The sequence below is a fragment of the Scheffersomyces stipitis genome, chromosome 3 (genome assembly GCF_000209165.1).
Source record: "Scheffersomyces stipitis CBS 6054 chromosome 3, complete sequence".
Classification (NCBI taxonomy): domain Eukaryota; kingdom Fungi; phylum Ascomycota; class Pichiomycetes; order Serinales; family Debaryomycetaceae; genus Scheffersomyces; species Scheffersomyces stipitis.
The window spans coordinates 419,514-446,914 of NC_009043.1; the positions used below are offsets into that span (position 1 = coordinate 419,514).

The following is a 27,401-nucleotide window of genomic DNA, read 5'->3' on the forward strand; positions in this document are numbered from 1 at the left end:
GGCAAGTTGGAGCCACGCCAAATATTGGTATAGCCTACATTATCCATCACCTACCAATGTGATGCCAGGTGATTTCATAGGGCAAGTTAGGGACGACCACCCAAAAAATACGCGATGGGTCCATATCGGAAGTTTGAAAGTCTTCCACATGACTGCAGCCTTACCTCATTGGGAGTTTGACGTGCTACATCAATCATTCGGCACCAGCCGATGACAAGGTGGAAATGTTAGTTATCCTTGGCGGCGTGTGCAGGAAGCTGCATCTCATCGTGGGCGCAATTCTCGATGGGGTGACTTTTTTCCGAAAAATCAGATCATCTCGGGTGCGAAAAATTCTCTCATGCGGGTGGAACAGGAACCATGAACAATTATCTTCCAGCGTTGGTGAAAGTGCTTCCAGCAATACTGCGGCTAAACGACCCCGATAAACACTGAGGTGGTGCCCTTCTTGGCGAATGAGTTGTGATAGGGCCCAGCCAGTGTGCAGGGTCACACCTGACACCATGTACTATGGGTGAGTATCGCTCTTGTGACGGAAGTGTACTGTCGACTTTTACGACGTAATCGCAGGTGCTGCTGCTGTCACCGTGATGTCAACATATCCATTTCTCCGATGAAGTTCTTGTAGCTTATCGACTATTGGGGTAATGACTCAACTACAGCCTAGTTTCAAATTGGGGTGTGTTCATTGGTGATGATGTATTTGCTACTGCTTATTCTCGTGCGGCCGTGATGTAATGGGCTTCTGGAAACAGAAGTAGATTTCGTAATCATCAGATTATCGTAAAAGTCTACACATATTTTTTTCTATGTAACAGAGCAATCTTGTCAGCTTAAGCTAGTTTTAAGTTTATTGTTGGAGATTGTGGATTCCCTCGCTGCTGTGCTATTTTTGTCCCCGTATTTCGTATTCTAGCTGCAAGTTGCAGATGTAATGTCATATTTTATCTACTCTAACAAGACAACACAACTTCCTGTAGCAGGTTGACTGTTGATAATGGCCTCATCTAACTCCGCTTGGGTGATTGCGGGGAACTCAACTTTAAAGTATTCGTCCACAAGAGCCTTTTGTAATTGTGGTAATTTTTTGCTCGTTGACAAGTGAACAATGCATCCACCCCATCCAGCGCCTGTGACTCTGGAACCGTAGGAACCATTCTTAAGGGCAATTTCACAGATCTTGTTCAACTTCTCGTTAGAGGAATTGTTCAACAAGTCCAAAGACTTTTGCGACTCGTTTAGAATGTTACCAAAAGCTTCGAGAAATTGTTGTGGGTTCTTCGACGACTTGCTGAACTCTCCCAACAACAGCAAACACTCCAATACCTTCAAACTCTCTGCGTAGACATGTTTTGCTCTTTGGTACAATTTCAAGGTTTCGAATCTAACTGGAATCTTGGATAAGTACTTCTCTTTGAACTCTTCAACAGTAATTCCTAACTCCTTTGCTGCTTCTTCTACAGAGAATCCAACCTTCTGTTCAGCATTAAATATAGATTCTCTTTCAACAATCTCCAAAAGAGTGTTTAAGTGCTTGATACCAGTCTGGTAGTCGTCAGCGTCCCATTTTTCTTGCTTCAACACTTCAGCAACATAAGAGTCCAAGACACCTCTTAAAGTAGCAGTTGAGACGTTAGAATCTCTGGGAGGGTTGAGGTTCAACTTCTTTGCCAAGATGTCAGAAGCAATGGCCATTTCCACAACTCTCAAATTGTAGTGGATAGGAGCAGTTTCGTGCTTGTTGGAAACTTGCAAACTGTTGGAAATCAAAAATGTGAGTTCGTCGTCTTCAGCGATCTTTGGGAATCCAAATGGAATACCAATCAACTTAGGTCTGAAATGAATTAACAATGCCTTGGAAGCTTCACCATATACAGAAGCACATTGGTCCATACCACCAGTGTTGACTCCAACGTAGTGCTCACTAACAACAGTGATTCTAGTCAAGTCTGCCTTACTGATACTATCCACACCATTAGCTTTCAACACGGCCAAAGTGGATGCAACACAGAAAGCAGCTGATGAAGACAAGCCACCACCAGTAGGGACAGTGCCGTCGAAAGTAATGTACAAGCCCTTCAATGGCTTGGATCCTCCAGCAACCTTCTCGGGATACTTTTCCATGATGTACTTGTGGGCAACAATCAAACTACAACTGAAGTAACTTGCCCACGAGAAATGTTCCTTTTCTATGGAAACAACACTTCCATCTTCAGGAAGCTTTATGGTTTCCTTCTTGAAATTGGCACTGTTTGTATTGGTAATAACCATTTCTCCAGAGTCGTTAGTTTTCACAGCAGCAACTACATCGACATCAATAGCCATAGGCAAGACCGAAAAGAAATTGTAGTCAATGTGGTCTCCCATCAAGTTAACTCTTCCAGGCGATCTGGCGAAGAAGTCAGGCTTGACCTCGAAGTTCTTGACGAACTCAGCAGTCAACTTTTCATACCTGACTTTGTTCTCATCTGGGCGAGAGTAGAAAGATAGGTCGTGGAATGTAGGTACTACAGATTCGCTCATAGTAATAGAAACAACAGAACGTAAAAAACGGAAGAGATCTAAAAAGATACTATGACAGCTTCTTCGAAGAAAATTGTCGAATAATTCCAAACCAAACTCGAGTCTTTATATGAAAAACCTCAAGGTTCGAGGTATTGGCACTAATTCGGGGTCGGAGATAAAATATGCAACGTTGCATAAAAATGCAGACCTCATCGAATATCTTTCAGACACTAATTTACCATCAACTATAAAAATCGGTGTCTGCATATCGGAGAAACTTGGAAAGGTCAGTTTCTCCGATTATCCCCCAACAATTGGCATACTCTGGTCGTGGAACCACCTGTCACAGCTAATGCAATTCACAGGCGGAATCCTATATACTTTATCCATCAACTTAGAGTAAAGCTCCTATTCACTAGATTTCTGATTAAACGAACAAAACACTCCTTTGAAGCAGTCACCTAGTAATCTTGGACAGCTTTTGGCACCCCAACAGCGACAATACTAGCGTTTTAACTGTTTGAGGTCTCTTCTTTTGAGATAACACGCTTAAACAGCAAACAGACAAAAATGTTTAACGGCCAAATTGCCTGACAATAGGCACACCCCACAGAGTCGTATGCACGGGTATACCCCAGGCGGTTGAAAAAAAGTGTAACGTTACAGTGTTCGCGGCCATAGTCAGAGGTTCTTGCTCTTCGACCTTCTTGCAGTCCGAGTTGGAGAATCTTCAATATATTCCAACACATTTATCCCAAAACACACACGAAACGAAAAGTTTTCACCTTGTTATTCTTTCTATTCATCGTCAGCTTTCAGAACAAGTTCTTCCTTGAAAAGCTTTTTCTATCAGATTAGCGTCTATTGAAACCTGATTCAGAACTGAAAAATTTCACTCCCATGTCTGCTCCGCAAGATTACATCCTCATCACTGGTGGTGCTGGTTACATTGGATCGCACACCGTGATCGAATTGGTAAACAACGGCTACAAGGTTGTTGTAGTCGACTCTCTTGTTAACTCTTCCTATGATGCTATTGCAAGAATCGAGTACATCGTTAAGCAGCCTGTACCATTCTACCAGGTCGACATTAGAGACGGCGAAAAATTGAACGAAGTGTTCCAAAAGCACAAAATTACCGGTGTTATCCACTTTGCTGCCTTGAAGGCTGTTGGAGAATCTACTGAGATTCCTTTGGAATACTACGACAACAACGTTAACGGTACTATCAGCTTGTTGCAGGTAATGAACAAGAATAACGTCAAGTCGATCGTTTTCTCCAGTTCAGCCACTGTCTACGGAGACGTTACCAGGTTCGGAGACAATTCTATGATTCCAATTCCAGAACATTGTCCAACTGACCCTACTAACCCTTACGGAAGAACCAAGTTAGTCATTGAGAACATCTTGAGAGATGTCCACTCTTCTTCTTCTCTGGAGTGGAAGGTTGCTGTGTTGAGATACTTCAACCCTATTGGCGCTCATCCTTCTGGTTTAATCGGCGAAGATCCTTTAGGTATCCCCAACAATTTATTGCCTTACCTAGCACAGGTTGCTATTGGCAGACGTGAGAAGTTGTCTGTATTCGGTTCTGACTACGCTTCTCATGATGGAACTCCTATCAGGGACTATATCCATGTCGTAGACTTGGCCAAGGGTCACCTCGCTGCCTTGAGTTTCTTGAACAAGACTAATGAAGGATCTTTCCGCGAATGGAACTTAGGCACTGGTAAGGGTTCTACTGTCTTCGACGTCTACCACGCATTCAGCAAGGCTGTAGGCAGAGACTTACCTTACGAGGTTGTGGGTAGAAGAGCTGGTGATGTGCTCGATTTGACTGCCAATCCTACTAGAGCCAACAAGGAATTGGAATGGAAGGCCGAGTTGACCATTGAAGACGCCTGTAAGGACTTGTGGAAATGGACCACCGGAAACCCAACTGGCTTCAAGATCGAAGGCTACGAATGGAAGTTGTTCGAAACTGAAGGGCATGCCAACAGATTACACACCTTCACTACTGGAGACGTTACCATTGCATTGGCTAACAGAGGTGCTCTTATCCAAGACCTCAGCTTCCAAGGTGAACACTTGGTTTGTGCCTACGACAATGGCGACGACTACAAGCTTCCAACCAACCCATTCTTTGGTACAAATGTTGGCCGTGTAGCCAACAGAATCGCCAACGGTGAGTTTAAGTTGAACGGTCAGACCTACAAGACGCCAAAGAACGAGAACAACAACACCTTACACGGAGGTCTTGTTGGTTTCGACAAGAGGAACTGGTTGGGTCCTGTTATCAGCAAGAAGGAAGATGTGTTCACAGTCAAGTTTGCTCTCATTGACGAAGACGGTCACAATGGCTTCCCAGGTGACTTACAGACCATCATCACCTACACGATTGAACCTACTGCCGTCAGTCATGAGTACGAAGCCAAGTTGATCAACGATAAAGTGGATGCCACAATCGTCAACTTGACCAACCACTCGTACTTCAACCTCTCCGGTGAACCTACGACCGATGACACTGATGTCACCTTGTTTTACGACAAGTACATGGAAGTCGATGATAAGACGTTGTTGCCAACTGGTAACCTCATCAAGTATCCACATGCTACTGCCAACGTGCCAGTTCACTTGGACCAAGACGCTTTCTTCGACTACTGTTTCATTGTCGACGAAGATGGCTGTGGTATCGATACCAGAAAGTCGCAGTTAAAGCCTATTTTCAAGGCTACCCACCCAAGAGCCAACACCGAGTTCCTCTTCTCTTCTACTGAGCCATCTTTCCAGTTCTATACTGGTGACGGTGTTAACACCAAGGGCTTCGTCAAGAGAAGTGGTTTCTGTATCGAGCCAGCCAGATTCGTTGATTCCATCTCTTTTGAGAAATGGGCTCCACAAGTCATCTTGAAGAAGGGTGAAACTTATGGTTCTCTCACGAAGTACTCCTTCTCTAAGAAGCAATGAGTCAGATAAAAAACTTTACACTAGGTAGGAAAAAAAAATAGATTTTGATGAAGATTGACTTTCATAACCGGTCAATATTACGCTGAGTAGGAATAAAATAGACTTTCATAAGAAGAATAGTTGTAGTGGGGGCTGTAGAGGTTGTAGAGGTTCCAGGAATGGGTGCGAAATCTGCAACTTATTTTATTTTTTGACAAATTGACATGCACTAAAATCAAACTTAATTACCACACAGTTTATAAACCTTCTTCTAACTCATAACAAAAGTTTGGAGGAAACCATAAGGCTAAAAGAACTGGCTGATATTACTTGGAACCCCTATCTTCCTAAGATTTATTAAGTTTTTTTTACCGTAGTGGCATACATTGAACATACTAACCCATATAAACAGCTATAAACTAGAGATAAAGGCCATTATCACCCAATGTAGCATGGGCCAACCAAGAGGAAACCCAAAGGATGAAAACCTCTGAAGAAGGCGTTTTTGAAGGCGAAATCTGCTAATATACCTAAAACGTGATAAATCGCACGTGATTTTAAGTGTTCACATTAAAATTGCCACATTAACGTGATAAGCTTCGTTCCTCATGGCCCAATGGTCAAGGCGTCTGGCTACGATTACGTAACCACTTCCGGTTGGAACCAGAAGATTCCAGGTTCGACTCCTGGTGGGGAAGCTTTTTTTTTGAATATCAAATCTCGATATTGTAAACTTATTTTCTGATTTGAACTACGCTTTCTTGTTTGAAAGTATCCTTTCGAATATCATTGGCATTATAGTGAGCACACCATTCTATTATTTGGAACGGACACACTTAAATTGATAGGCTCAACTTGGTCTTGATAACTACAGTTTCCTGCTCACTTACAACTTAAAATTCTAATCTCCAATTCATATATTTCGTGCAAATCGGAATACACAATATTTGTCACAATTTATGAATCTTTCCAGTTTACATTACGAAGATCTCCACTAATCTCAGAAAACTATTCATCTTTGAATTTCTCATATCTGCAAACTCCCTTCTTTAGTGATCCTCGACTTAAAGCAATCATAAAACACACTTCATCAGAATGAAAGTATATTCCATTTATATCCTCAACAAGGCTGGAGGGCTCATCTACCAGAATGACGTGAACCCGGGCCTCACCAAACTTACAGCAAATGACTACTTAGTATTGGCCGGAACTTTACATGGTGTTCATGCTATTGCCTCTAAACTTTCAATCAATATAGACGGGATGGAATCTCACCAAGAAAGCACAGCAAATGCCAATTCTGCGTTGCTAGTCTCTGGAAGATCACAAGATGCCAACAACAATAAATCTGGTCTTCAGAGTATAGAAACTGATCTCTTCAACTTGTATGTCTTCCAAACGCTTACAGGAATCAAATTCATTATCATCACATCTCCCAATCCAGTGGTACATAATCTACAGACAATTCCTAGTGAAGAAGAGAGAAAGAGTGGTGATTCAGTCATTACAATTAGTAAGGGTGAACTTAAAAAACTGTATGACTCTGCTAACGAAGTATTCAAACAGTTGTATATAGTTTACTCCGACTATGTGATGAAGGATCCGTTCTACTCATTGGATATGCCCATAAAAAGTTTCCTCTTTGACACAAAGGTTAAGGAATTTGTAACATGATACGTAGGCGCTTTTCTAATATGTGGATATTTGTCAATTATAGAAGGTGCCACGTCTCAATCCTGTTATACAATTATAGCACTCTAGTAGTATTTAGCTATTAGGTATATTTCAAATAGCCTGGTAGAAATAGTCTATAAATACGCATATTGATATTCTAGTAATCTAATAGATTTCCTAATTAAATTGTAGATTCCTCATAACTTGTTCTAAAATCCAGTTGCTACTCTACTAACAAAGAACTGAGTCCATCCACCAACTTGATTCTGGGTTTCCAACCAAGCAGTTTGATCTTGCCACACGTAGTGGAGTACTTCATGTCGTTGTAATTCCGGTCGGGGATAAACTGAACTTTATCATTGATCTGTTCTTTTGTCAATTTTCTATCATAGAGATGACAAATGAGTTTCACCAACGACAAGTTGCTGATTTCTTCGTCGCTTCCAACATTGTAGATCTCGTTGATGGACTCATCATTCTGCCAAATCAACTCAAGGGCATCAAGGAAGTCCTGAACATGCAAATATCTTCTCTTGTTAGAACCGATCCCATGAATAGGGATTTTTATTCCTTTAGTCAATCTTTCGATTGTCACTGGCACAATTTTGTCAGGATATTGGTGAGGTCCATAGATATTATTTGGCCGTATTATTGTCACCAGTAGATCGTAAGAGCACTGATATGAGTGTATTATAAGATCAATGGAAGCTTTGGTGGCGGCGTAAGGATTTGTTGGAAGAAGTCTTCCTTGTTCATCATTCAAAATGTCCGAGTCGCCATAGACTTCGTCGGTTGAGATATGCAATAGTCTTACCAGTATCTGCAGATTTTGTTGCTTAAGCAAACGCATACATTCTAATAAGTTCTGGGTGACAAGGATGTTATTTCTGGTGAAGTAGAGTGGGTCGGAAAACGACTTGTCGACGCTTGACTCAGCTGCAAAATTCACGATATCCGTTATTTGGTTGATCGGAAAATCTTCTACTAACAATTGCCGCAACTCGGAAAAACTCTCAGACAAATCGAGCTTGATAAAAGTGAAGTTGGGATATCCTTTTAGTACTGAAAGAGAAGCAGTAGAACATTGGCTCGCATAGTTAAGCTTGTCTATGCATGTAAAGTGATAGTTGGGGTATTTTCGTACAAAGTACTCGAGAAAATTGGAACCTATGAATCCAGCTCCTCCAGTAACTAGAACATACTTGTCATAGAAGCGAGTCATGTTGTTGCTTCTAGTGGTCTAACAAATGTATATTTTGACAATAATGATATATAAGAAGAAAGAGAACTATGACTAAATTTCACTGCAGGCTTCCTATCTGTTAATCTATTCCATATGTATATTTGAAGGATTATTTGAAATGAGAGAAGCTTGTGAGATGATGAGGTGATAAGTAAAAAGTGTAACGTTACAGTTTTCTAATTTCCTACTTACCAGTGCTGCCCCCACGCTTTCACGTAAGAAAAAGCAAACAATGCACTAAGTAGACGCCCACGCAGATTCATGACGCTTTGATTGAGATTTTCCGAAGATTGTTGCTGGAATCGAGCCAATGGAAGCCCTCTATTGACGTCGGACAAACCACATGGCTACGTCATGAGGTTGTCTGACATTTGCAAGTTTGCCGATTATTATTTGGCTCCGACATTTTTTATGGTCGCCCGCAGACAAAAAGGGCTGTATACATCCCAGACTTCATTAAAATTGCAACGTTACAGTGAAAATTTGACTTAAGGACCAAATCATACAAAAATTCAGCTTTACTCCATTATCAAGTAAAATCAGACATTTTCTTTCTAGAAGCTTGTTCTACAGTATATAAATCCCTGCAAATCAGTCTCCGAACTCCCGGCCAGTCATGAATGGAATGCAACATCTTTTGAATCCACTAACATCCACTCCAACTTACCAACAGATGACGAACGAATTCGATTTTACAAACCACTCCCATCGTCGCTTCAATCCGTTGAGCAACACATATGTCTTATGCTCACCACATAGAGCTAAGAGACCATGGCAAGGTGCTCGAGAAGAGATTAAGAAGGTTGCGTTGCCCAACTACGATCCCAAGTGCTACTTATGTCCTGGAAATGTCAGAGCCACTGGAGACGTCAATCCTAAATTCGAAGCCACATTTGTTTTCCCTAACGACTATCCAGCTGTGAAGTTGGACCAACCAAACTACGTGGAAGAAGAGTCCAAGGATTCTTTGAAGGGAAAGTTGTTGAAGACCCAAGGTGTCAAAGGGAAGTGTTTTGTTATTTGCTTCAGCCCCAACCATAGTCTCACTTTACCAGTGATGTCGATACCAGAGATCACCAATGTGGTCGAAGCTTGGACACTGTTGTACAACAGTTTGCAACGTGAAGCTCTTTCAGGAAATGCTCCCTACAAATATTTACAGATCTTCGAGAACAAAGGCTTTGCTATGGGCTGCTCCAACCCACATCCACACGGCCAGGCCTGGTGTTTGGACGTGGTACCTACGGAAGTCGACAACGAATTACAGAACATGCAAAAGTACCACCAGGAGAACCTTACTCATATGTTGGGTGATTACGTAAAGCTCGAGTTACAAGAGAAGGAAAGGATAGTAGTGGAAAATGACTCCTTTATCGTGGTCGTTCCATACTGGGCTCTCTGGCCATTTGAAACTTTGTTGATAGCTAAAGAACACCTCAGATCCACGCAAGATTTTACTGAGAAGCACAAACAAGACCTTGCCGAAGTGCTTAAGGTCTTGACTACAAAGTACGACAACTTGTTTAATACCTCTTTTCCCTACTCTATGGGTATCCACCAAGCCCCATTGCAATGTTCTGAACACGAGAAGGATGCTTCCTGGTTCCACATGCATTTCTACCCTCCCTTGTTGAGATCAGCTACTGTCAAGAAGTTCTGTGTTGGCTTTGAGATGTTGGGTGAACCCCAGAGAGATTTGACCAGTGAACAGGCTGCTGCACGTCTCCAGGAATTGAGCGGGGATTTTCACTTCAGCCGTAACTAAGCACAGGAAACATTAAAATGTACATCCAAGTCAAAAATATATAGACACTGGTTTACAATCATAGATATTGCATTATCAGATGATTACTTACTGCTAATAGCCGCTATCGGGCCATTTCTAACCTTTGACGTTGCGGAACCATTCTCAGGCCACACTATAGACTTATATACGCAAATTGACTAATATGAACCATCAGAAGCTTTCACGTAGCCAAAAAAGAGTATCTGCCTACGTTTTCAGGATTTTGCATTGCTTTGGAGTAGCTGAAAAATTTTGGAACCATCCTGCAGCTAGTCGATTTTTTATATATCAAAAAAGAAATCTCTAATGATATATTGCATTTTCTGACATCGATTCTAACAGTAACCTCGAAAAACTTACTAAGCGGGTAGAAATGACAGTAGTAACACCTGTGGAGTCAGACAGTGAAAATTTGGCCTTCTCTGAGTTGAAAATCGAAGACCTGAAGCTGCAAATCCAGGCTGAGGCTCCAGAAAAAGAATCCAAACCACCTTTAGAGTCTAGAATAGGCAAGGATTCTCCCTTCACCTTCGGACAAAGATACTTGAAAAGTGACGAGGATGTTTTCAACCATAATGCATGGGACCATGTGGAATGGGGTGAAGAACAGATCGAAGAGGCCAAGTCTATGATAGCTAAACAGTACGATCATCCTGTAAAGGACTTTGACAAGAAGCTCTACAATTCCAACCCAGCCAAGTATTGGGACATTTTCTACAGACATAACAGAGAGAACTTTTTCAAAGACAGAAAGTGGCTTCAAATCGAGTTCCCATCTTTGTATCAGGTTACGGCTGAAGACTACCAGGAAAAATGTACAATTTTGGAAATCGGATGCGGTGCTGGAAATACATTTTTTCCAGTATTGAGTCAGAACAAGAACGAAAACTTGAAGATTGTGGGCTGTGACTATTCGAAAGTGGCCGTAGATTTGGTTCGCTCTAATGAACAGTTTGCTCCTAACCATGAGAAGGGTGTAGCATTCTCGTCAGTTTGGGATTTGGCTAATCCTGAAGGACAGCTTCCTGAAGATGTAGAAGAAAACTCGGTGGACATAGTCATTATGGTTTTTGTGTTTCTGGCGCTTTCACCTGACCAATGGAAGCAGGCTGTCTCCAACTTGGCCAAGATTTTGAAGCCCGGTGGAGAGATTCTCTTCAGAGACTATGGCAGATACGACTTGGCCCAAGTCAGATTCAAGAAGGGAAGACTCTTGGACGATAACTTCTATATTAGAGGAGATGGTACTAGAGTGTATTTCTTTACGGAAGAGGAGTTGAGACAGATATTTTGCATAGACGGTCCTTTCACCGAAGAGAGAATTGCCACCGACAGAAGATTGTTGGTGAATAGAAAGAAACAGTTGAAGATGTACCGTAACTGGTTGCAGGCTGTGTTCAGAGGATAACGGTAATTGTAAATTAGAGCTAAGGAAATTAGAATTATTGTAAACTAGAACTATTAGAATGAACTTTTAGAAAATAGAACCATAGTAATATCATCATGCATTGTAGTAAAACAATAGTAATTAGGACGATCGGTACAGTTGGATGTATGTTACACTCTTGGGATGACCACAACATAGAGGAAATTGTCTAAATGCTTGAAGATCTCCCAAGTTTTTAACAAAGGCTCATCAAGCAACGACTGGGTATCTATCCCATGTATGTAAGGTAAAGCGATTGCTTCTCTTTCAGCAAAAAGATGTGGTAGATGTAGCAGTAACACATCTCTCATAGAAGTTGGCTCTTCCTCTCCATACGGATAGATAGGTGCCTGGACTATGGTTGTAGTTCCAGGAATGAATATTCTTACCGGGATCTTCTGTGCCTTATCTTTTGGTACAATTTTCTTGTTTATAGAGGTGTATGCCAGCAAGTTGTGATCCACAATGGACACCCATAGCTGGATGGAGTTGGCTTCGCTGAGGCTCATGATAGGTTTAGAATTGCCATTAAGTACGAAACAGGACTGTTTAAGTTGGTTGACTATCACTTCCTTCAATGACCTGTCGAAATCAACAGTTCCATCGTCTTTCTTATAGATAAAGGGGATGATGTAATCACTTGGATAATCGTCGTATCTCAAGTAGACTGTCCAAGAGCTGCTAGACTCAAAGTTACCGAGAAGTGAAGGAAGATGCAAATAGTCATAAAGCAACCCTACGGGAAGATTCCATTTTATGGGTACTCCTTCGTATTCAAACCAAAGCTGTTTTGACAGAAGTCCCTGTACAAATGCCAGAAAGTACTCTACAATAGCTGGCAACTTTAGCGTTATGTACGAATTTCGATAAATAGTACACAAGTACTCGACTTTCTGGTCTTTGTAGGCCAAAACAACACGGAGGTTGATATGGCCGTTCCAGAGCTTTGCCTTGATCTCAATTATATCTGAATCAGCCATTATCAATCATTGAAGAAGCTCTCTTTCTACGAGTATGAGAATTGAATGTCAATTCATTCACTAGGAATGTGTGCAATTTCTGGACAGAATCACAATCCAAATGATATGACTACTGTCTCTCACAGCTTTGATCCAGAGCCAATGCCTGAAATCAATTGATTTTTCAATTTCACAAAACTGCTTCTTCTGGTAATCACAGAACCCTTTCGGAACAATTACGATTGTTTATTGTTGTACTGGAAGGTGAGTTAAATTCGAATTGCACTTCTTAATCCATTCGCCAATCACAAAGAATCGTGTAAGTTTAATCTAATTCTGTACCATTATATTTAGCATTCCTCCATACAGTCTCTCAGATTCAGTGGTGAAATCACCAGCAACTCTACCAGTTAAAGGGACTATAATTGTGGCAATAATCCACATATAATTATCATTCGTAAATGTTTGAACTAAAATTGCTGAATATCTCCCTGAAAGTTATCTTGTTTATCCTTTCTGTCATTTAAACTTGTTGTTCTTATCCGAGATCCAGAATTTCCCACTACTATCTCACTGAAAACCACTCGGTGATCGCTATTCAAAATCGAAAAACACAATGAGCCCACCTTCCCTTACGTTTTTCAGGTCAATATGGGGATGACCAAAAACATTCTCTGCATTTCGTTATCTAAGACTGTCCTTTTTATTTTTAGATGCTTCCGTACTCTATTGTGACTCTCTTGTGCTGGTACAAAAAATGATCCAAATAGGGAAATTGCAGCCAGCCTCAAAATAATGGATGCGAAAGCCAGCCATCGCCACAATATTTTTGAAACTTTCGCTTGCAGTGGAAGGCAAGATCCTTCCATGGAATCTATTGGCGGCATTATATATAGAAAGCAACATTCCAACTCAGCTCGTACAACACATTGTAATTTGTAATTTGACGATTAATTACTATAGACCGCAATAAACCAGCTTTTCACCAAAGTTACTTCGATTTCCTCTGCATAACCATTCTATTTTGACACAATTCATAGAAGTCATAATGAAGAAGTCCGATACAAAACAGTTGTTGAGCCCTCTTGACGAGCCCAATAATATACCAGCAGCTGGGGACTTCGACTTTTCCCATGCTGTGTCGTCTTTTAAACCCGGAAACTATGAAATAGACGACTTGCCTAAGAGAATTCCTATTTTCAACCCCAAAACTGGAAAGATCCAAAGATTTGTCCGTAACAGAAGAGAAATTCCTGCAAGAAGAGCTGTAAGTATGCCCGTTCCTTCTACATCGTCTTCTGGATCATTTCCATCTGCATTCTCCAAAGAACTTCCATCACCACCAATTTCAGAAGCTGACAATGAGAGTGGATCTTCTTCTGCCAACTCTCTGCTCTCTGAATATAGGGTTATTTCTATGTACACACATCCAACTTCTTCCATAGATAAATATCATGAGTCGTTACCTCCATTACATCCATTGCCCCCGTTGCCTTCTTCGCAAGATAGTGAAGATGTTTCTTCAGAATCTAGTCTGATCTACTCTGATCACAAAACAACTTACAGCATGAAAATATCTTCTCCCTTTAAAGCAAAGAATGTTATCACAGACGATGACGAAAGTTTGTTCTCTGAGCTTTCTCATTCTTCTAGAACGGATACTTCTTCGGACTTGAGTGAACATTCCGATTCTCCCAGCTTGATTGCCAGAAGTATTATGTATGTGGTTCATGAATACTCGTCTGCTACAAACTCAGAAGTGTCATTGGCCACCACTGGACAGAATATACCTGTGGACGATTACTACTGGATGGATGACCTTCCTGACAGTCTATTCTCCAACAATGCTGTCGAAGAAGAACCTAGAGAGAAAATGATCACTCCTTCGAACACCAAGAAACTATTGGAACCAATCAAGATAGCTGCAACACCAATGCCTCACAAGAATAAACCCTTGCCATTGCCATTGCCGATGCAGAAGTCAAGGAAAGGAATGGACCGTCGAGTTCAGAACAATTCAAAAGAATGCAGTAGTAGCTTTATATCTCTGAAGAGTGGAGAATCTTCTTTTACGGAAGCAAAACATGGATTGGCAGCGTATGTGAGGCAAAACCCATTCAATTACAGTTTGGATGGTCCAAAGCAATACAAACTTTCCAGATTTCCTTCTACTGCAGTGCCCAAAAAGAAGAGAGTACAATCGGCATACTCTACTAGCACACAAAAGTCTACAGAAATGACCCCATCCTCTAAACCAAGAACCGTCTCAATGTACTCTGTTCCATATCCAACATCAAAGAACCCGATACCACCAGTGGTTTCTTCTAAGCAAGTTGTTACTCCCAAAGGAGTGTCAGGAACATCATTCCAGAAACCCAGGAAAATATCAGAAGGCAAGACTAGGAACTCAGCTTTACCCAGTCTTCCAGTATACCCAACTTCCAGAGAAGGAGAGAAAGAAGAAATGATCAAGAACCATGTCCTGTCATTCTTACTCAAGATGAAGCAGATGAAGAAAGAACAGGGGGGTGGAGCTGTTAAACGACAGGGCAGAGCTCCTTCCTCTTCTAGTAAGAATCTTCCCCAAGTGCCCGAAATAGAAAGGGATAACCGTTTCAGAAGAAATGCCCAGGGCATGAGGTGGTAGTATTCATAGCATGTATATGATTATAATTACGTCATGTGTGGTAGTACCTGTGTCAAAACTATCTGTATCATTATATTAATATATTTATTAAACGTTAGCTATTGCTTCTTCAACTTATAGCTTCACTATTAAGTCATTATCCTTGTATTTTGCAATCAAGTCTTGGATGTCGTATTTGGCAGCGATCTTTCCGTTAATGAACCGTCCACCAAGATAGTGAATCTTGTCAGAACCATAGGACACAAACTTCTTAGCACATGGTTTTGGAGCTGTGAGACTCACCAACATTGTAGCCTTGATATCAAGATCTATTGGACCTTCGTCTACGTCCCAACCTGATGGAATATCTACAGAAACTATGGGAGATATCTTTCCGTGATTTTCTGAAAGAAAGGATATTAAGTCTTTGAAGGGTTCTCTTACGGGAGGCTTGAACGAGAATCCAAACAACGAGTCTATGATTAGGCCCGTTGATTCTTCCAAAGCCAATTGTTTGACTTCATCCAAAGTCTCGACTTCTCCTACATCTAAGTCTTGCAATTGAGTTACCAAATTAGCATAAAGAGGATTTTTTGTCCTTTTTGGATAGTACAAGACGGGGTCGTATCCTCCCCAGAGCTTTAAATGGCGAGCAGCCACCAAGCCATCGCCTCCGTTGTTTCCCGGACCAACAAGAACCAATACACGCGATACCTTTGAAGCTGTGGGAGGTGGATATTGTTTATATATGGCTTGGGCTACTGAAAGTCCTGCCAATTCCATGAGTTGATCGATAGAAAAGGCTCCAGTCGACATCAATTCCTGGTCGAGTTGAGCTGCAGCTTTGGCTGAAAGAGTTTTAAAAGAGGAACGAAGCATTCTGGAATACAAATGAGATATTTGCAATGAAATGGATAGAAGTAAGGCGACGCAGGGCACTATTATAAGTAAAACTTCCCTTTTGAAATAATGTTTACTGAAAAGATTGATCTTGATAGGATATATTAATTCGGTGCGAGAGTAAAAATTCTCAATGGTGCTGGGATGATCTTTTTCGACGCAATGGATCAACTTCACCTCAAAGAGATGCAGCTATCAAATGATTGTATGATGGATTCCTTTCCAATGACTAAGGGGAGTGGAATGGAGTGGATTCTGGTTGATGAGAATCTACCTGAAAAAATAAGTGGTGCGATCCGAAATCCGGGGAAGAGGTAGTGAACTACCAGCCAAAGAAAAAGTAGCAAGATTAGCGTCTCATCTGCTCGATTTCAGGGGGATGAGATCAGATCACCATAAAGGATCTGCGAACCGATAATGTACTAGGTCCATTGTTTGATAAGAGACATGTGCTTTGAGCAATGCTAGATTTATGTGAGCAGCAGAATGTCACTTGGAGAGGATCTCACTAATGCGCATTAGCTCTCGCTATCTCTCGCTATTTTAAGCAGACCTCCTGTTCGCAATTCTCAGTAACTGTATACTGGACCACGGTTTACGCGCTATAATAAGCAAGTCCTCTCGGTACTACTGCATGTCTCGTTCGCTATTCTCGCTATTCTCGCTATTCTCGCTATCTTGAATCCTCACCGCGTGTCCCTGTACCGCTAACTGTACACTCTCATTATTCTCATCTGACACCTGTCATAAACGCAGGGTACATTCTCTCACCGAACCGGGCCAACAGCCTCTGCCTCTGCCTAACAACCATAACTTTGCCCTCAGTCGCCTTTGGTAGCCATCACAATGCAGATATCAACACACCTGGCCGCCCCAGTCTGCAGCCCCTATCCGCCCAGCCAGTGCCCGAATCTCATCTTCAGACTCAAGTTGCGGTGATGGCTTATGTCAGCCGCCTCGCCAGGCCGTCCTGCAGAGTTCCTCCTTGGGCCAATAACAGAAATATCACAACAGCAAAGAACATGGTGTCTTGTGGAAGCGTTGGCAGGTGTTCATATCAGTGTCGAAGTCCAGCTGTTAGAGCTTAAGCTATTTCAATTGAGAGAGGACTACGGTGTGTCACTATTACGGGCAATTGGAATTAAACACGGTTGCGAAATTGCGCGTTGCGACTGAGACAATCAAAAAATTTCAGTACCAGAATCCCAGAGCGAATAAATTAAAGTACCACCACGGACGTGAAGAAGATACTGAATCCTCAGAAAGGCGAATAGTCATATAAATACCACTCAATTGTATCTCTACAGTGATCTATACTACTGTCGCTTTGCCCACCAGTCCATAGAGAGAAGAGAAATACAGATATACACGCTAACTGTGTCAGTGTCGTATTGGTAGTTCTCACCAAAATCCATTTTCTCTCACTAAATTTTCTCTTTTCGCTTGTGAGACCTTTTGTTTACTGTTGTGAATTCGTCTTGCCATATTTTGAATTTTGGATTCTGAATATTGAAATTGGATTTGAGTATTGACTTTAAACTGAATTTTCATTTTTCTTTACTGATTCCGTTTTCAACTATTTTTTTTTTGCTTCGTGTTCTCAACCACCTCGTTCCACATCAACAACATATAACGCTATGAATCTGCTGTACTACGAGTCTCCCTCTATGGTAGCCAACTCGCCCATGATCAACTACAGAAAAGACGCCAAAAAAGGAATCAAGTTCACCTTCATGGTGGTAGGCGAGCTGGGCACGGGGAAAACGACCTTTATCAACTCGTTGTTGAACAAGAAAGTCGTATCTCATCGTTACGAGAAAAACGGCAAGGCCACCACCGACACCAAGACGTTGGCTTTCACTTCGGCCAAAGCTGTCGCACTTCCAAACACGTCTATTTTGACGAGAGACGAGTTCAATCCTGAGACCATCCATGAAGAGCCGGGCATTGCCTTGACTGAAACCAAAGTTGAGATGGTTGACGATGACAACATGAAATTGTTGTTGAACATCATCGACACGCCGGGCTTCGGTGACAACTTGAACAACGAGTTGTGTTTTGTTGAAATTGAAAACTACTTGAAGCAACAGTTTGACTTGGTTTTGGCCGAGGAAACGAGAATCAGAAGAAACCCCCGTTTTATCGACACCAGAGTTCACGCCTTGTTGTACTTTATTACTCCTACTGGGCATGGCTTGCGTGAAATTGATATCCAGTGCATGAAGCGCTTGTCGAAGTACGTCAACATCTTGCCGGTAATTGCCAGAGCAGACTCGTTCACAGCCAAGGAATTGGACCACTTCAAGGAACAGATCCGGATCGACATCGAGAAGTTCAACGTTCCCGTGTTTCAGTTCGATAACTACTTGAACGAGTACGACGAAGACGAAGACTACGAGTTGATACAGGAGTGTAAGTTTCTCGCTGGTTTACAGCCATTTGCCATAATATCGGCTGAGACTGAGTATGAGATCAAAGATCCCAAAACTGGGGAAGTCAGACGGACTAAAGCCAGACAGTATCCATGGGGTTTGGTGGATATCAGCGATCCCAAGATCAGTGATTTCTCGGTGTTGAAATCGGTCTTATTAGGCTCTCATTTGCAAGACTTGAAGGACTTGACACACGATTTCTTGTATGAGACGTACAGAACTGAGCGTTTGACCAAGGTCACTGGATCCAAGACATTTGAAACTGACGAAGACGAAAATGAGTTCCATGACACGGTAGAATCTATTCCTGAACATCATAACCAGTTTTCTGCCAACAGCAATACCATCCCATCGCTTTCGAATTTGGCCCAACTCACCAATATCTCTGCATTGAACAATAGCGTAAATGGGGACACGACTTCCACCACATCTTCTATCCGTAAGAGCAAGTCTATGTTGCTCGATGAAGATGGAGAAGAAATCATCGATACTCCAAGGTTCAAGGACACAGCATCTTTCACCTCTTCCACATCGACAGTTTCGATGGATCTCTCTGCCAGACCACCTGACAGTCCTCAGTCATCCAGAACAAACAACTCTTTCAAGAGGAAGTCTATTGGCCCACAACGTAGTCAGTTACGTCAAATATCGGAAACTGTTCCTTATGTAATCAGGCACGAACGGATCTTAGAAAGGCAGCAGAAACTTGAGGAGATGGAGATGGCTAGTGCTAAAGAGTTGGCTCACAGAGCTGCTTTGTTGGAACAGAAGGCCGCCGACTTGAAGGCCAAAGAAAAGACGTTGATGAAGAGATTGGAGCAGGAAAGGTTGCGGAAGCAGCAGTCGATCCTGCAAATCCAAGAGGACGTTGCAGACCGTGAAGAAGGTGAAAATGTGACGAAGTTTGAGGGTTTACCCACCGAGGAAGAGGCCCATAGGGAGATTGCGCATAACTCTACGCTTAACAAGGACGAGACGATTACAGATTTGCACTCGATAGTGAGTCAATCTTGAGGAGAAGACAGTGTATCGATTGATTTAAATAGTACCATTACATGGAAAGATAAGAGAGCAGTAGAGTATGTAGTATAAGATGGGTTAAGAGAATTACTAGAGAATGCTATAGAGAGAGTACCGTGGTGACATAGATGTAGTTCAAAACTAGTAGTGTGAGACATAGGAGCACATGATATTATAGTGATTAGTGTTGTTCCTAGAAGAGTATATTATGGTTCAACTAGAAGAGAAGAGAAAGTGTATTTGAAGTTTTGTAATAGAATTTGTTGCATGTTCAAAAGTAGAATAGCAAAATATGATGAAGAATAGTGAAGTGTAGCAGTAGAATGGACCGTAAAGTACACCCTTTAGAGTGGACGGCACCATAATCATGGAATTGTTATAGTTTCTGTGTAGAGGATAGAAGCAGGCTCGAGTAGTGGAGAATAGCTGGGGCAGAAGTAGTAGTATATATGGGACTTCTCAGTAATTCTGGGCATACAACAGAATCCCAGCTATCTTTCGTGACTCAATCAGATATCATTATTGTGTGCAAAATGCGTCAAGATCCCGTCACCTCTATGGCCTCTAATAAGGCTGTGTTGAAAGCCTTCGCAACAGTGGAGTCCGCTGGGAGTTGTGTTATCCCAAATGCGTGATGCGGCAAGGCTGTGAGGAGCGCGACTTCAGTGTGAAATTTGGAATTGATCCGGTGACGATTAGCGAGAAAAGCGAGATACCTCACTACGACTGGGGAAGGCGTCTCCCTAGGAGAAAATCTTCACTAGCATAATGACGTCAGGTAAGCTACAACGACGAGGTAGCCAACTCTGTAATTAGAGATTGGCCAATTCGCTCGTCGACCCATTTATTGTCCTAATTGATTGAAGGAGAGAATCTACAATTTCTTTAAATCTTCTTTCTATCTTATTCTGCTCACTAATTCTTTTCTCGTATCTCTGGTCGTATCACCTGCCCAGTCTCTTCACGTCCATTCCTTGTTCTCGCTAATTCCATCTGCGCACAGAAAAATTCTCTTCAAGAAAGTTCAGCAAAAATCCACGACAACAGAAAAAAAACACCAAATACAAATCCTCAGCTTGTGAAGACAAACATACTCTTCTTCTTCTAGTTCTACTATCGTTGTTCAAACTTGTGGTTTATCTCGCTAGACATACTATACGGCACTGTCACAGAACAGAACCGCGTCGTGTCTTAGTCTGCTTCGTCTCTTCATACATATTTGGCTGGGACTTTCAAGAACTGTTGTGTGATCGAACTTGATTTAGAATCAATCTATTCATTGTCGTTTTGTACACCTATTGATTGGTCTTATTGATTCTTTGTAGGCCACGATAGCTTCTTTTATTTGATTTAACTACTAATATTGAATTGATTTTGTTCTTGAATTGAGCCTATTGGTATAAATATTGTCGTCTACCATTTCACACTATTGAGTATCATTATCACAAAAGATTACATTCTTCAACTTCATATCAACTCCTTAATCTTCAACTCATAGTCAACTTCATCTTTGCAACTTCATTTAAGTAAATTTCATAAAGTTAACCTTACTTTTATTAATTTGCCCTAACTTCAACTACTTTCCTTCTTTCACGTACAATATCATTATACATATTTCACTATGGATATCATCAAAGTGTTAGAAACCGCGTTGTTGGACCGCGACCCCAACAAGAGAACTGAAGCTGAATTGCAGTTGAACCAAGCTGCAAACCACCACTTCGGCGAATACGTTACATTGTTGATCAACGCCATGTCCAACACTGAGGCCAAAACAGAGCCCAGAATGTTGGCAGGAATCGCGTTGAAAAACCTGTTGACCGCCAAAGACCACAAAACAAAGTTAAGCTTTCACGCTCGTTGGATCGAATTGGACTTCCAGACCAAGTCATCCGTAAAAACTGTTGCTTTGGAAACTCTCAAGACTGCTGATGATAGAGTCGCCAGCTCGGCTGCCCAGTTGGTAGCAGCCATTGCAGATATCGAGTTGCCCCGTAACGAATGGCCCGAGTTGATTACGATCATTATGGAAAACACCAAACCTGAAAACCCAGAACATGTCAAAAAAGCATCTCTCTTGGCTATTGGCTATATCTGTGAAAGTGCCGATCCAAACAATCCAGCTATCATATCTCAGGCCAGTGGCATCTTGATTGCTATCGTACAAGGATGTCAGAGCAGTGAGCCTTCGAATGTCGTCAGATTGACTGCGTTGAATGCTTTGGTCAACTCGTTGGAGTTCATCAAATTCAACTTTGAAAAGGAGGGGGAAAGAAACTACATCATGCAAGTAGTTTGTGAAGCCACTCAAGCTGATGATAGTGATCTTCAAGCCAGTGCCTTTGGTTGTCTCGCTAAGATCATGTCCCTCTACTACAGGCACATGTCACTCTATATGGAAAAGGCATTGTATGGCTTGACTGTCTCAGGCATGCAAAGCTCGGATGAAAAAGTTGCTTGTATGGCTGTAGAATTCTGGTCCACAGTCTGTGAAGAAGAGTTGGAAATTTCTCTTCAGAGACAAGAATTGGGCTTGGATGCTGTTGAGGTGCCTGATTCAGCTGATTTGATCACTTATAACTTTGCATTGGTTGCTATCCAAGATGTCTTGCCTACTTTGTTGACTTTGCTTACAAGGCAGAACGAAGACCCTGAAGATGACGACTGGTCTGTAGCCATGGCCGCTGGTGCTTGTTTGCAGTTGTTCTCACAGAATATTGGAAACTACATTGTGGAACCAACTCTTCAATTTGTTGGTGCCAATATCAGTAGCCAAGATTGGAGAGCTAAAGAAGCTGCTGTTATGGCTTTTGGCTCTATCTTGGATGGGCCAGATCACGACCAGTTGAAGAGCATCATCGACCAAGCCTTGCCTCCAATTCTTGCTTTGATTGGAGACGAGTCATTGCAAGTAAAGGAAACTGTAGCCTGGTGTTTGGGTAGAATAGCCGACTTGATTGTAGACGCGATTGAACTCTCCAAGTTGCAGAACTTACTAGAAGCTTTGGTAATAGGTTTGAAAGACCATCCAATGGTGTCTACCAACTGTTGTTGGACCTTGATGAACTTGTTGGAACAATTGTGTGCTGATGCTCCGTACAACGAATCCAGCGTGATGTCCAATTACTATCCTACTATCATCGGCATTTTACTTGAGTTGTCTAACAAGGAAGATAACGACTTCAGTTCAAGAGCTTCTTCTTATGAGGCCCTTTCTACGTTCGTGACTTATAGCGCCATTGACACGATGCCTGTTGTTCAAGGCATTGCAACAGAAGTATTGTCCAGATTGGACAAGACGATCCAGTTGCAGTCGCAGGTGGCCAACAGTGAGGACAAGGGTAATTTGGAGGAATTGCAGATCAATATTTTGTCATTGTTGACTAACATTATCAGAAGAATTGGCTCCGATATTGCCGCTGACGCCGACAGTTTGGTTACTTTGTTTTTGAAGTTGTTGGAAGCCCAAGCTCCAAACTCTTTGATTGAAGAAGATATCTTCATTGCCATCTCTTCTGTTGCCGGTGCCATTGGTCAGGGTTTTATCAAGTATATGGATGTGTTCTTCCCATACCTAGTCAAGGCTTTAGAAAATACGGAATCGCCTACTTGTTCTACTGCAATTGGTCTTGTAGCTGATTTGTCACAATCTTTGGGTTTGCAAATCCTACCATACTTGGAAAAGTTGATGAACATCTTCTTAATCATCTTGAACGACGGTGAAGTGAAGCGCGAATTGAGGCCAGCCATCATTTCATGTTTTGGTGATATCGCAACTTCCATTGGTGATTCTTTCCAGTTGTATCTTGAGTTTGTCATGGGTATTTGTAGCCAGGCATCACAAGTGAAAGTTGACGACTCTTCTATGGAATCGATTGACTACGCTTTGAATGTGAAAGAATCAGTATTGGACTGCTACGTTGGTGTTGTTGGTGGTATGGCCGAGCAACCTCAAGTAATTTATCCTTACTTTGGAGCTATCTTCCAGTTCATTGAGGGAGTCGCTATGGACATCAACATGTCTTCTACTGATTCTATTGCCAGATTAGCAACCGGATTGTTGGGAGACCTTGCTGCTATGTATCCTAACGGTGATTTCAAGCAAGCATACCAACAAGAATGGGTCACGGAGTTCATCAAGAAAACCAGATCCAACCCAGTCTTTGAAGAAAAGACCAAGGACGCTGCTAGATGGGCCAGAGATCAACAAAAGAGACAGTTGGCAGGCTTTTAAGTTGACAGTTGAAGCCTACTGGTTGACATCTTCGCTTCAAGTTCATGCAGCCATCTTTGGCCCTCATTATTTATCACAATCTTCATCATCTCTCATCTCTCATCTCTCATCTCTCATCTCTCATACTTTCATGTCTCATCATTTCTCTGTTCTCTCATCTCTAATCTCATATTTGATGGTCTCTTGCCAGCTCGTCATTTCTCGTCATCTCTAGTTCCTCTCATATCTCTTATTCATCTGTTATAAATTCTATTTGTCTACTTCGTTTGATTTTCGTTTAGTTTTGCTTTCCCTCGTCATCTCTTATACATACTCTATATACGTTTACTTCACAAAACTCTCTAACCATGGATTCAATCCATCGTTATTGGATTTGTTATTTATCACGTCTCTCATGTCCTCTAATGCCTCCTCATATAGCCACTAATTCTAATATTGCAATTAATATACGTATTCAAGCAAATTCAATAGGTTGTAGTTTTCTGTCATGGTGGTAACTTCGAATTAGAAATAATTGATAGTTGAATAATAAGTAATCCTATTTGGGATATTCTGCGACCTTTTTTTGCATCCACTATCTTATAAAAATTGGATCTAATTATTACTGAAATGGAATATTCTATTAGACTTCAATTGAAATCTATAGCCAAAAGCTCTGAAATGAATTGGTCAGCATTCAGAATCATGAAATATATACTACTTTTGAATTTTTTGGCTTGAAATAGGTCTGCTCTTCAATACCGTGCTTGATTCCTAAATTTTTCTTTGGCTGGAAAATTCGCGACTGAAAAAATGGAACAAAATCATGTTATCTCGAATACTATTTTGAAAGATGGATTGACTTATCTCCTTTGCTAGTGGCTTCGTTGACATTCTTTCTGGAATCCTAGCGCGTGTCCTTTGTTCCAGTTGGTTTCCTATTTGTTTTGCTGTAAGCAACATTGTTTAGTGCCATCCTTCGGTTAGTCTAGCCGAATCAAAGGAAATTGGGTGCAATCTACGTATTCAAGTTCAACATAAAATTCATATTTCAATTTTTTCCACTCGATCTCCGTTCCAGGGGCATCCTATCTTCATCTGCCGATTCTGACTTTGTTATTTCTGTAAATAGAGGTATAAAAAAAGTTCGTCTATTGCATTAGATTTTTTCCATTGGGCTAATCATTTGCTGTACTATTCAACATGTCCGCTTTTCCATCAGATTACAATCCGATTCCGTTTGATCATACATACGTCTTGTATGACCCTAACGACATAATATCCATATTGTCGGTTCACTTGTCGTTGCTTCCCATCTACGTGATGGTGTTCTATACCTCGTGGTTTCTCATAACAAGAGAGATAGAACCTGTAGTTGTGGTAGGCGGCCATTTGGTAGGTGAAGTCTTGAATAAGATCGTCAAGAGAATTATTAAACAGCCCAGACCAGATTTTCACAAGGAATTTGGTAGTGGCTCCTTTAGCTTGGGATATGGTATGCCCTCGGCTCATTCACAGTTTATGGGCTACTTTGCTGCGTACTTCATTTGCATAGTCCTTTTTAAGGTCAAGCATTTGAGGAGATACCAGCGTTTCCTAGGCTGTGCCTTTCTTGTAGTTGCATCTATCTTAGTTGCTTCTTCTAGAGTGTATTTGTTGTATCACACCGTCCAGCAGGTAGTTGTAGGTGTTATGCTTGGTGCATTGTTGGGGTTGGTTTACTTCATAGCTACCACCTTTGCTAGAGATATAGGACTAGTTGATTGGGTGTTGCTGTGGCCCATAGTTAACTACTTCTACATTAAAGATTCGTATTTTCACTGCTACCAAACGTTCAGGGATGAATACGATACGTTCTTGCGGAGCAAGTCGAAAGGCTCTATCAAGAAGGTGTAATACTGATCATGACAAGTTTCTATACATGTCAATCGTGCTCTGATTCAGTGCAAGCTATTGATTACTAGCAAAGTAATAAAAAGTTATATATATATATGTGTGTGTGTATACAAATGATAAATGGTACATAGTTCTATACAAAAGATAGATATAAATTCTCTATTCATCTCACTATGATGTATTCATTAAAAGCTATCGAAGAATTAAAAATATGAATTAATACAACAGTACATGCATTATATATACAAACGACAGATCAAAGTCTAGAAGTCATCCCACTTGTCGTCATCTTCGTGTTTGCTAGCAGCACCTCCGAATTTGGATCCACCACTAACACTGCCCAATGAAGTCTTTTCCTGAGGTTTGGAGAATCCAAATGCGGCAGGAACCTTTTCTTCCTGTTGGTTAATTGACAAGTTGTTGAAGAGCTTGCCGAACTTGTCTTCTACAGTTTTGTTTAAGCCTCTTTCGTTGACCTCAGTGGTGAATGTTTGAAACGTCTCGGACCCGTATTTGCCTGTTTCTTGCATCTTCTGGCCGAATTGAGCCATGGCTCTTTTGGCTTCGTTTGTGATATCAGATTCTTGCAATTGCGAGATACCTGGCTTAATGACAGTTTCGGTCACTTCGTTGACAGACTTCGCCACAGTGGACGAAAACAAGCCCCAACCCTTAGAAAAAGTTCCAAGAGGATCGGCTTGCAAGTTGTCAAGAGTAAAGCCTGCGAGAGAACCTCCAGCAGCAGGCTTGGGAGCAGGAGTATTTCCAAAACCGCCATACTTTCCACCCTGAGAAGGAGGTAAGTGGTCTGGTCTCAGATCGTTTTTGGAGCCCAATTGTGCGAAATACGCTTCATTCTTCTGCTTCTGTTCCCCTTGCAAAACAGGGGTGTTTCTACTGGAACTGATCTGTTCCTGAGCTATGCTGGCAGAAGAGTTGTTACTTGTGGAAAGGTTGTCCAAAGTGGGCAAAGTCTTGCCGGAATGGTCTTTGGCTACGAACTCCCTGCCTTCAATTTCACAGGTCAACAACTCCTTGTAGTCTTCTGCTACGTAGTTGTCGTACTTAGCCTTAGCTGGTAAAGTCAAGTCGACACCGTTAGCAGTGAAGTAGGTCTTGATCTTTTCGTTCCCGCCCTTTTCCATTCTCAACGTCTCTTCAGGCTTGAACTGGTCCATAGTAATGGATCTGACAAACGAAATGTGCACACCCAAGCCTCTGTGGATACCAGCACATTCCAAACAGATGAAGATACCAAACTTGGGAGAGGCCCATTGCGGGTTAGGAGCACCGCAGTCGGCACACTTCTTGTTGTCGCCGTTCTTCTGAAGAAGCAACAACTTTCTACGTGTTTCTGGGTCAATAGACATTCTGTGATTGTTGTGAAGTCAAAAGATAATGAATCCTCAGTGAGATCTGAATTTCGATGAGAAATTTCTGATGAGAAAAAATGTTTAGCTCGCAAATGTTTCGAAAAATGTAGGAGATTGTATCGAATGCAAAGTTGTGGAAGAAGGAGACAGCCTGCTTTCCGCGTTCTAGAGAAGACTCGTAGTAATTCTTGTCTATGAATCGGCGTAGTTTCAACTAAGGTTTCAGATCCAGAAATTCTAAAAAGAACACACCCTCATTAACAAAGAACAGGAACGGCGGAACTGATTGATTGGAAATTGTGAGCACGCGTTTTTCACACGACCACACACTGATCTACGCGAGGCCCCAGCCACCTTCAGATAACATGGTAGGTAGATGCTGATAAACCATATACATACAAA

General features: G+C 41.6%; 13 protein-coding genes across 13 annotated transcripts; 8 read left to right on the forward strand and 5 right to left on the reverse strand. All coding sequences in view use genetic code 12, as the record gives it.

The window, feature by feature from the left end:
- Positions 1 to 759: 759 nt before the first annotated feature.
- Positions 760 to 2,523, reverse strand: GAL1 (galactokinase; the record flags this gene model as incomplete). The annotated part of the gene is given in 2 exon segments (XM_001383675.1): positions 760 to 2,085; positions 2,104 to 2,523. 2 exon segments carry the CDS (start codon positions 2,521 to 2,523, stop codon positions 949 to 951), a joined length of 1,557 nt encoding a protein of 518 aa, XP_001383712.2.
- Positions 2,524 to 2,957: 434 nt separating this feature from the next.
- GAL10 (UDP glucose-4-epimerase) lies at positions 2,958 to 5,581 on the forward strand. Its single transcript, XM_001383320.1, has one exon. The coding sequence runs from the start codon at positions 3,406 to 3,408 to the stop codon at positions 5,470 to 5,472; it is 2,067 nt and encodes a 688-aa protein (XP_001383357.2). The 5' UTR covers positions 2,958 to 3,405; the 3' UTR covers positions 5,473 to 5,581.
- A 965-nt stretch (positions 5,582 to 6,546) lies between these two features.
- On the forward strand, positions 6,547 to 7,125 carry PICST_56865 (Golgi vesicle docking; the record flags this gene model as incomplete). The annotated part of the gene is made up of 2 exons (XM_001383321.1): positions 6,547 to 6,894; positions 6,970 to 7,125. The coding sequence occupies 2 exons, from the start codon at positions 6,547 to 6,549 to the stop codon at positions 7,123 to 7,125; spliced, it is 504 nt and encodes a 167-aa protein (XP_001383358.2).
- A 223-nt stretch (positions 7,126 to 7,348) lies between these two features.
- On the reverse strand, positions 7,349 to 8,347 carry GAL102 (putative dtdp-glucose 4,6-dehydratase; the record flags this gene model as incomplete). Its single annotated transcript, XM_001383676.1, has 1 exon — positions 7,349 to 8,347. The coding sequence occupies one exon, from the start codon at positions 8,345 to 8,347 to the stop codon at positions 7,349 to 7,351; it is 999 nt and encodes a 332-aa protein (XP_001383713.2).
- A 646-nt stretch (positions 8,348 to 8,993) lies between these two features.
- GAL7 (galactose-1-phosphate uridyl transferase) lies at positions 8,994 to 10,133 on the forward strand (the record flags this gene model as incomplete). The annotated part of the gene is made up of 1 exon (XM_001383322.1): positions 8,994 to 10,133. The coding sequence occupies one exon, from the start codon at positions 8,994 to 8,996 to the stop codon at positions 10,131 to 10,133; it is 1,140 nt and encodes a 379-aa protein (XP_001383359.2).
- A 372-nt stretch (positions 10,134 to 10,505) lies between these two features.
- PICST_71233 (predicted protein) lies at positions 10,506 to 11,630 on the forward strand. The gene has a single exon (XM_001383323.1). The coding sequence runs from the start codon at positions 10,528 to 10,530 to the stop codon at positions 11,560 to 11,562; it is 1,035 nt and encodes a 344-aa protein (XP_001383360.2). The 5' UTR covers positions 10,506 to 10,527; the 3' UTR covers positions 11,563 to 11,630.
- An 81-nt stretch (positions 11,631 to 11,711) lies between these two features.
- PICST_35437 (predicted protein) lies at positions 11,712 to 12,560 on the reverse strand (the record flags this gene model as incomplete). Its single annotated transcript, XM_001383677.1, has 1 exon — positions 11,712 to 12,560. One exon carries the CDS (start codon positions 12,558 to 12,560, stop codon positions 11,712 to 11,714), a length of 849 nt encoding a protein of 282 aa, XP_001383714.2.
- Positions 12,561 to 13,587: 1,027 nt separating this feature from the next.
- Positions 13,588 to 15,186, forward strand: PICST_30582 (predicted protein; the record flags this gene model as incomplete). The annotated part of the gene is made up of 1 exon (XM_001383324.1): positions 13,588 to 15,186. The coding sequence occupies one exon, from the start codon at positions 13,588 to 13,590 to the stop codon at positions 15,184 to 15,186; it is 1,599 nt and encodes a 532-aa protein (XP_001383361.2).
- Positions 15,187 to 15,300: 114 nt separating this feature from the next.
- Positions 15,301 to 16,044, reverse strand: PICST_44269 (YjeF-related protein; the record flags this gene model as incomplete). Its single annotated transcript, XM_001383678.1, has 1 exon — positions 15,301 to 16,044. One exon carries the CDS (start codon positions 16,042 to 16,044, stop codon positions 15,301 to 15,303), a length of 744 nt encoding a protein of 247 aa, XP_001383715.1.
- Positions 16,045 to 17,646: 1,602 nt separating this feature from the next.
- PICST_65385 (predicted protein) lies at positions 17,647 to 19,619 on the forward strand. Its single transcript, XM_001383325.1, has one exon. The coding sequence runs from the start codon at positions 17,703 to 17,705 to the stop codon at positions 19,509 to 19,511; it is 1,809 nt and encodes a 602-aa protein (XP_001383362.2). The 5' UTR covers positions 17,647 to 17,702; the 3' UTR covers positions 19,512 to 19,619.
- Positions 19,620 to 20,632: 1,013 nt separating this feature from the next.
- On the forward strand, positions 20,633 to 24,211 carry KAP95 (karyopherin-beta). The gene has a single exon (XM_001383326.1). It carries the CDS (start codon positions 21,139 to 21,141, stop codon positions 23,749 to 23,751), a length of 2,613 nt encoding a protein of 870 aa, XP_001383363.2. The 5' UTR covers positions 20,633 to 21,138; the 3' UTR covers positions 23,752 to 24,211.
- Positions 24,212 to 24,933: 722 nt separating this feature from the next.
- PICST_57488 (predicted protein) lies at positions 24,934 to 25,626 on the forward strand (the record flags this gene model as incomplete). Its single annotated transcript, XM_001383327.1, has 1 exon — positions 24,934 to 25,626. The coding sequence occupies one exon, from the start codon at positions 24,934 to 24,936 to the stop codon at positions 25,624 to 25,626; it is 693 nt and encodes a 230-aa protein (XP_001383364.2).
- A 263-nt stretch (positions 25,627 to 25,889) lies between these two features.
- Positions 25,890 to 26,996, reverse strand: GCS1 (Zn finger-containing GTPase- Activating Protein for ARF; the record flags this gene model as incomplete). The annotated part of the gene is made up of 1 exon (XM_001383679.1): positions 25,890 to 26,996. The coding sequence occupies one exon, from the start codon at positions 26,994 to 26,996 to the stop codon at positions 25,890 to 25,892; it is 1,107 nt and encodes a 368-aa protein (XP_001383716.2).
- Positions 26,997 to 27,401: the final 405 nt, after the last annotated feature.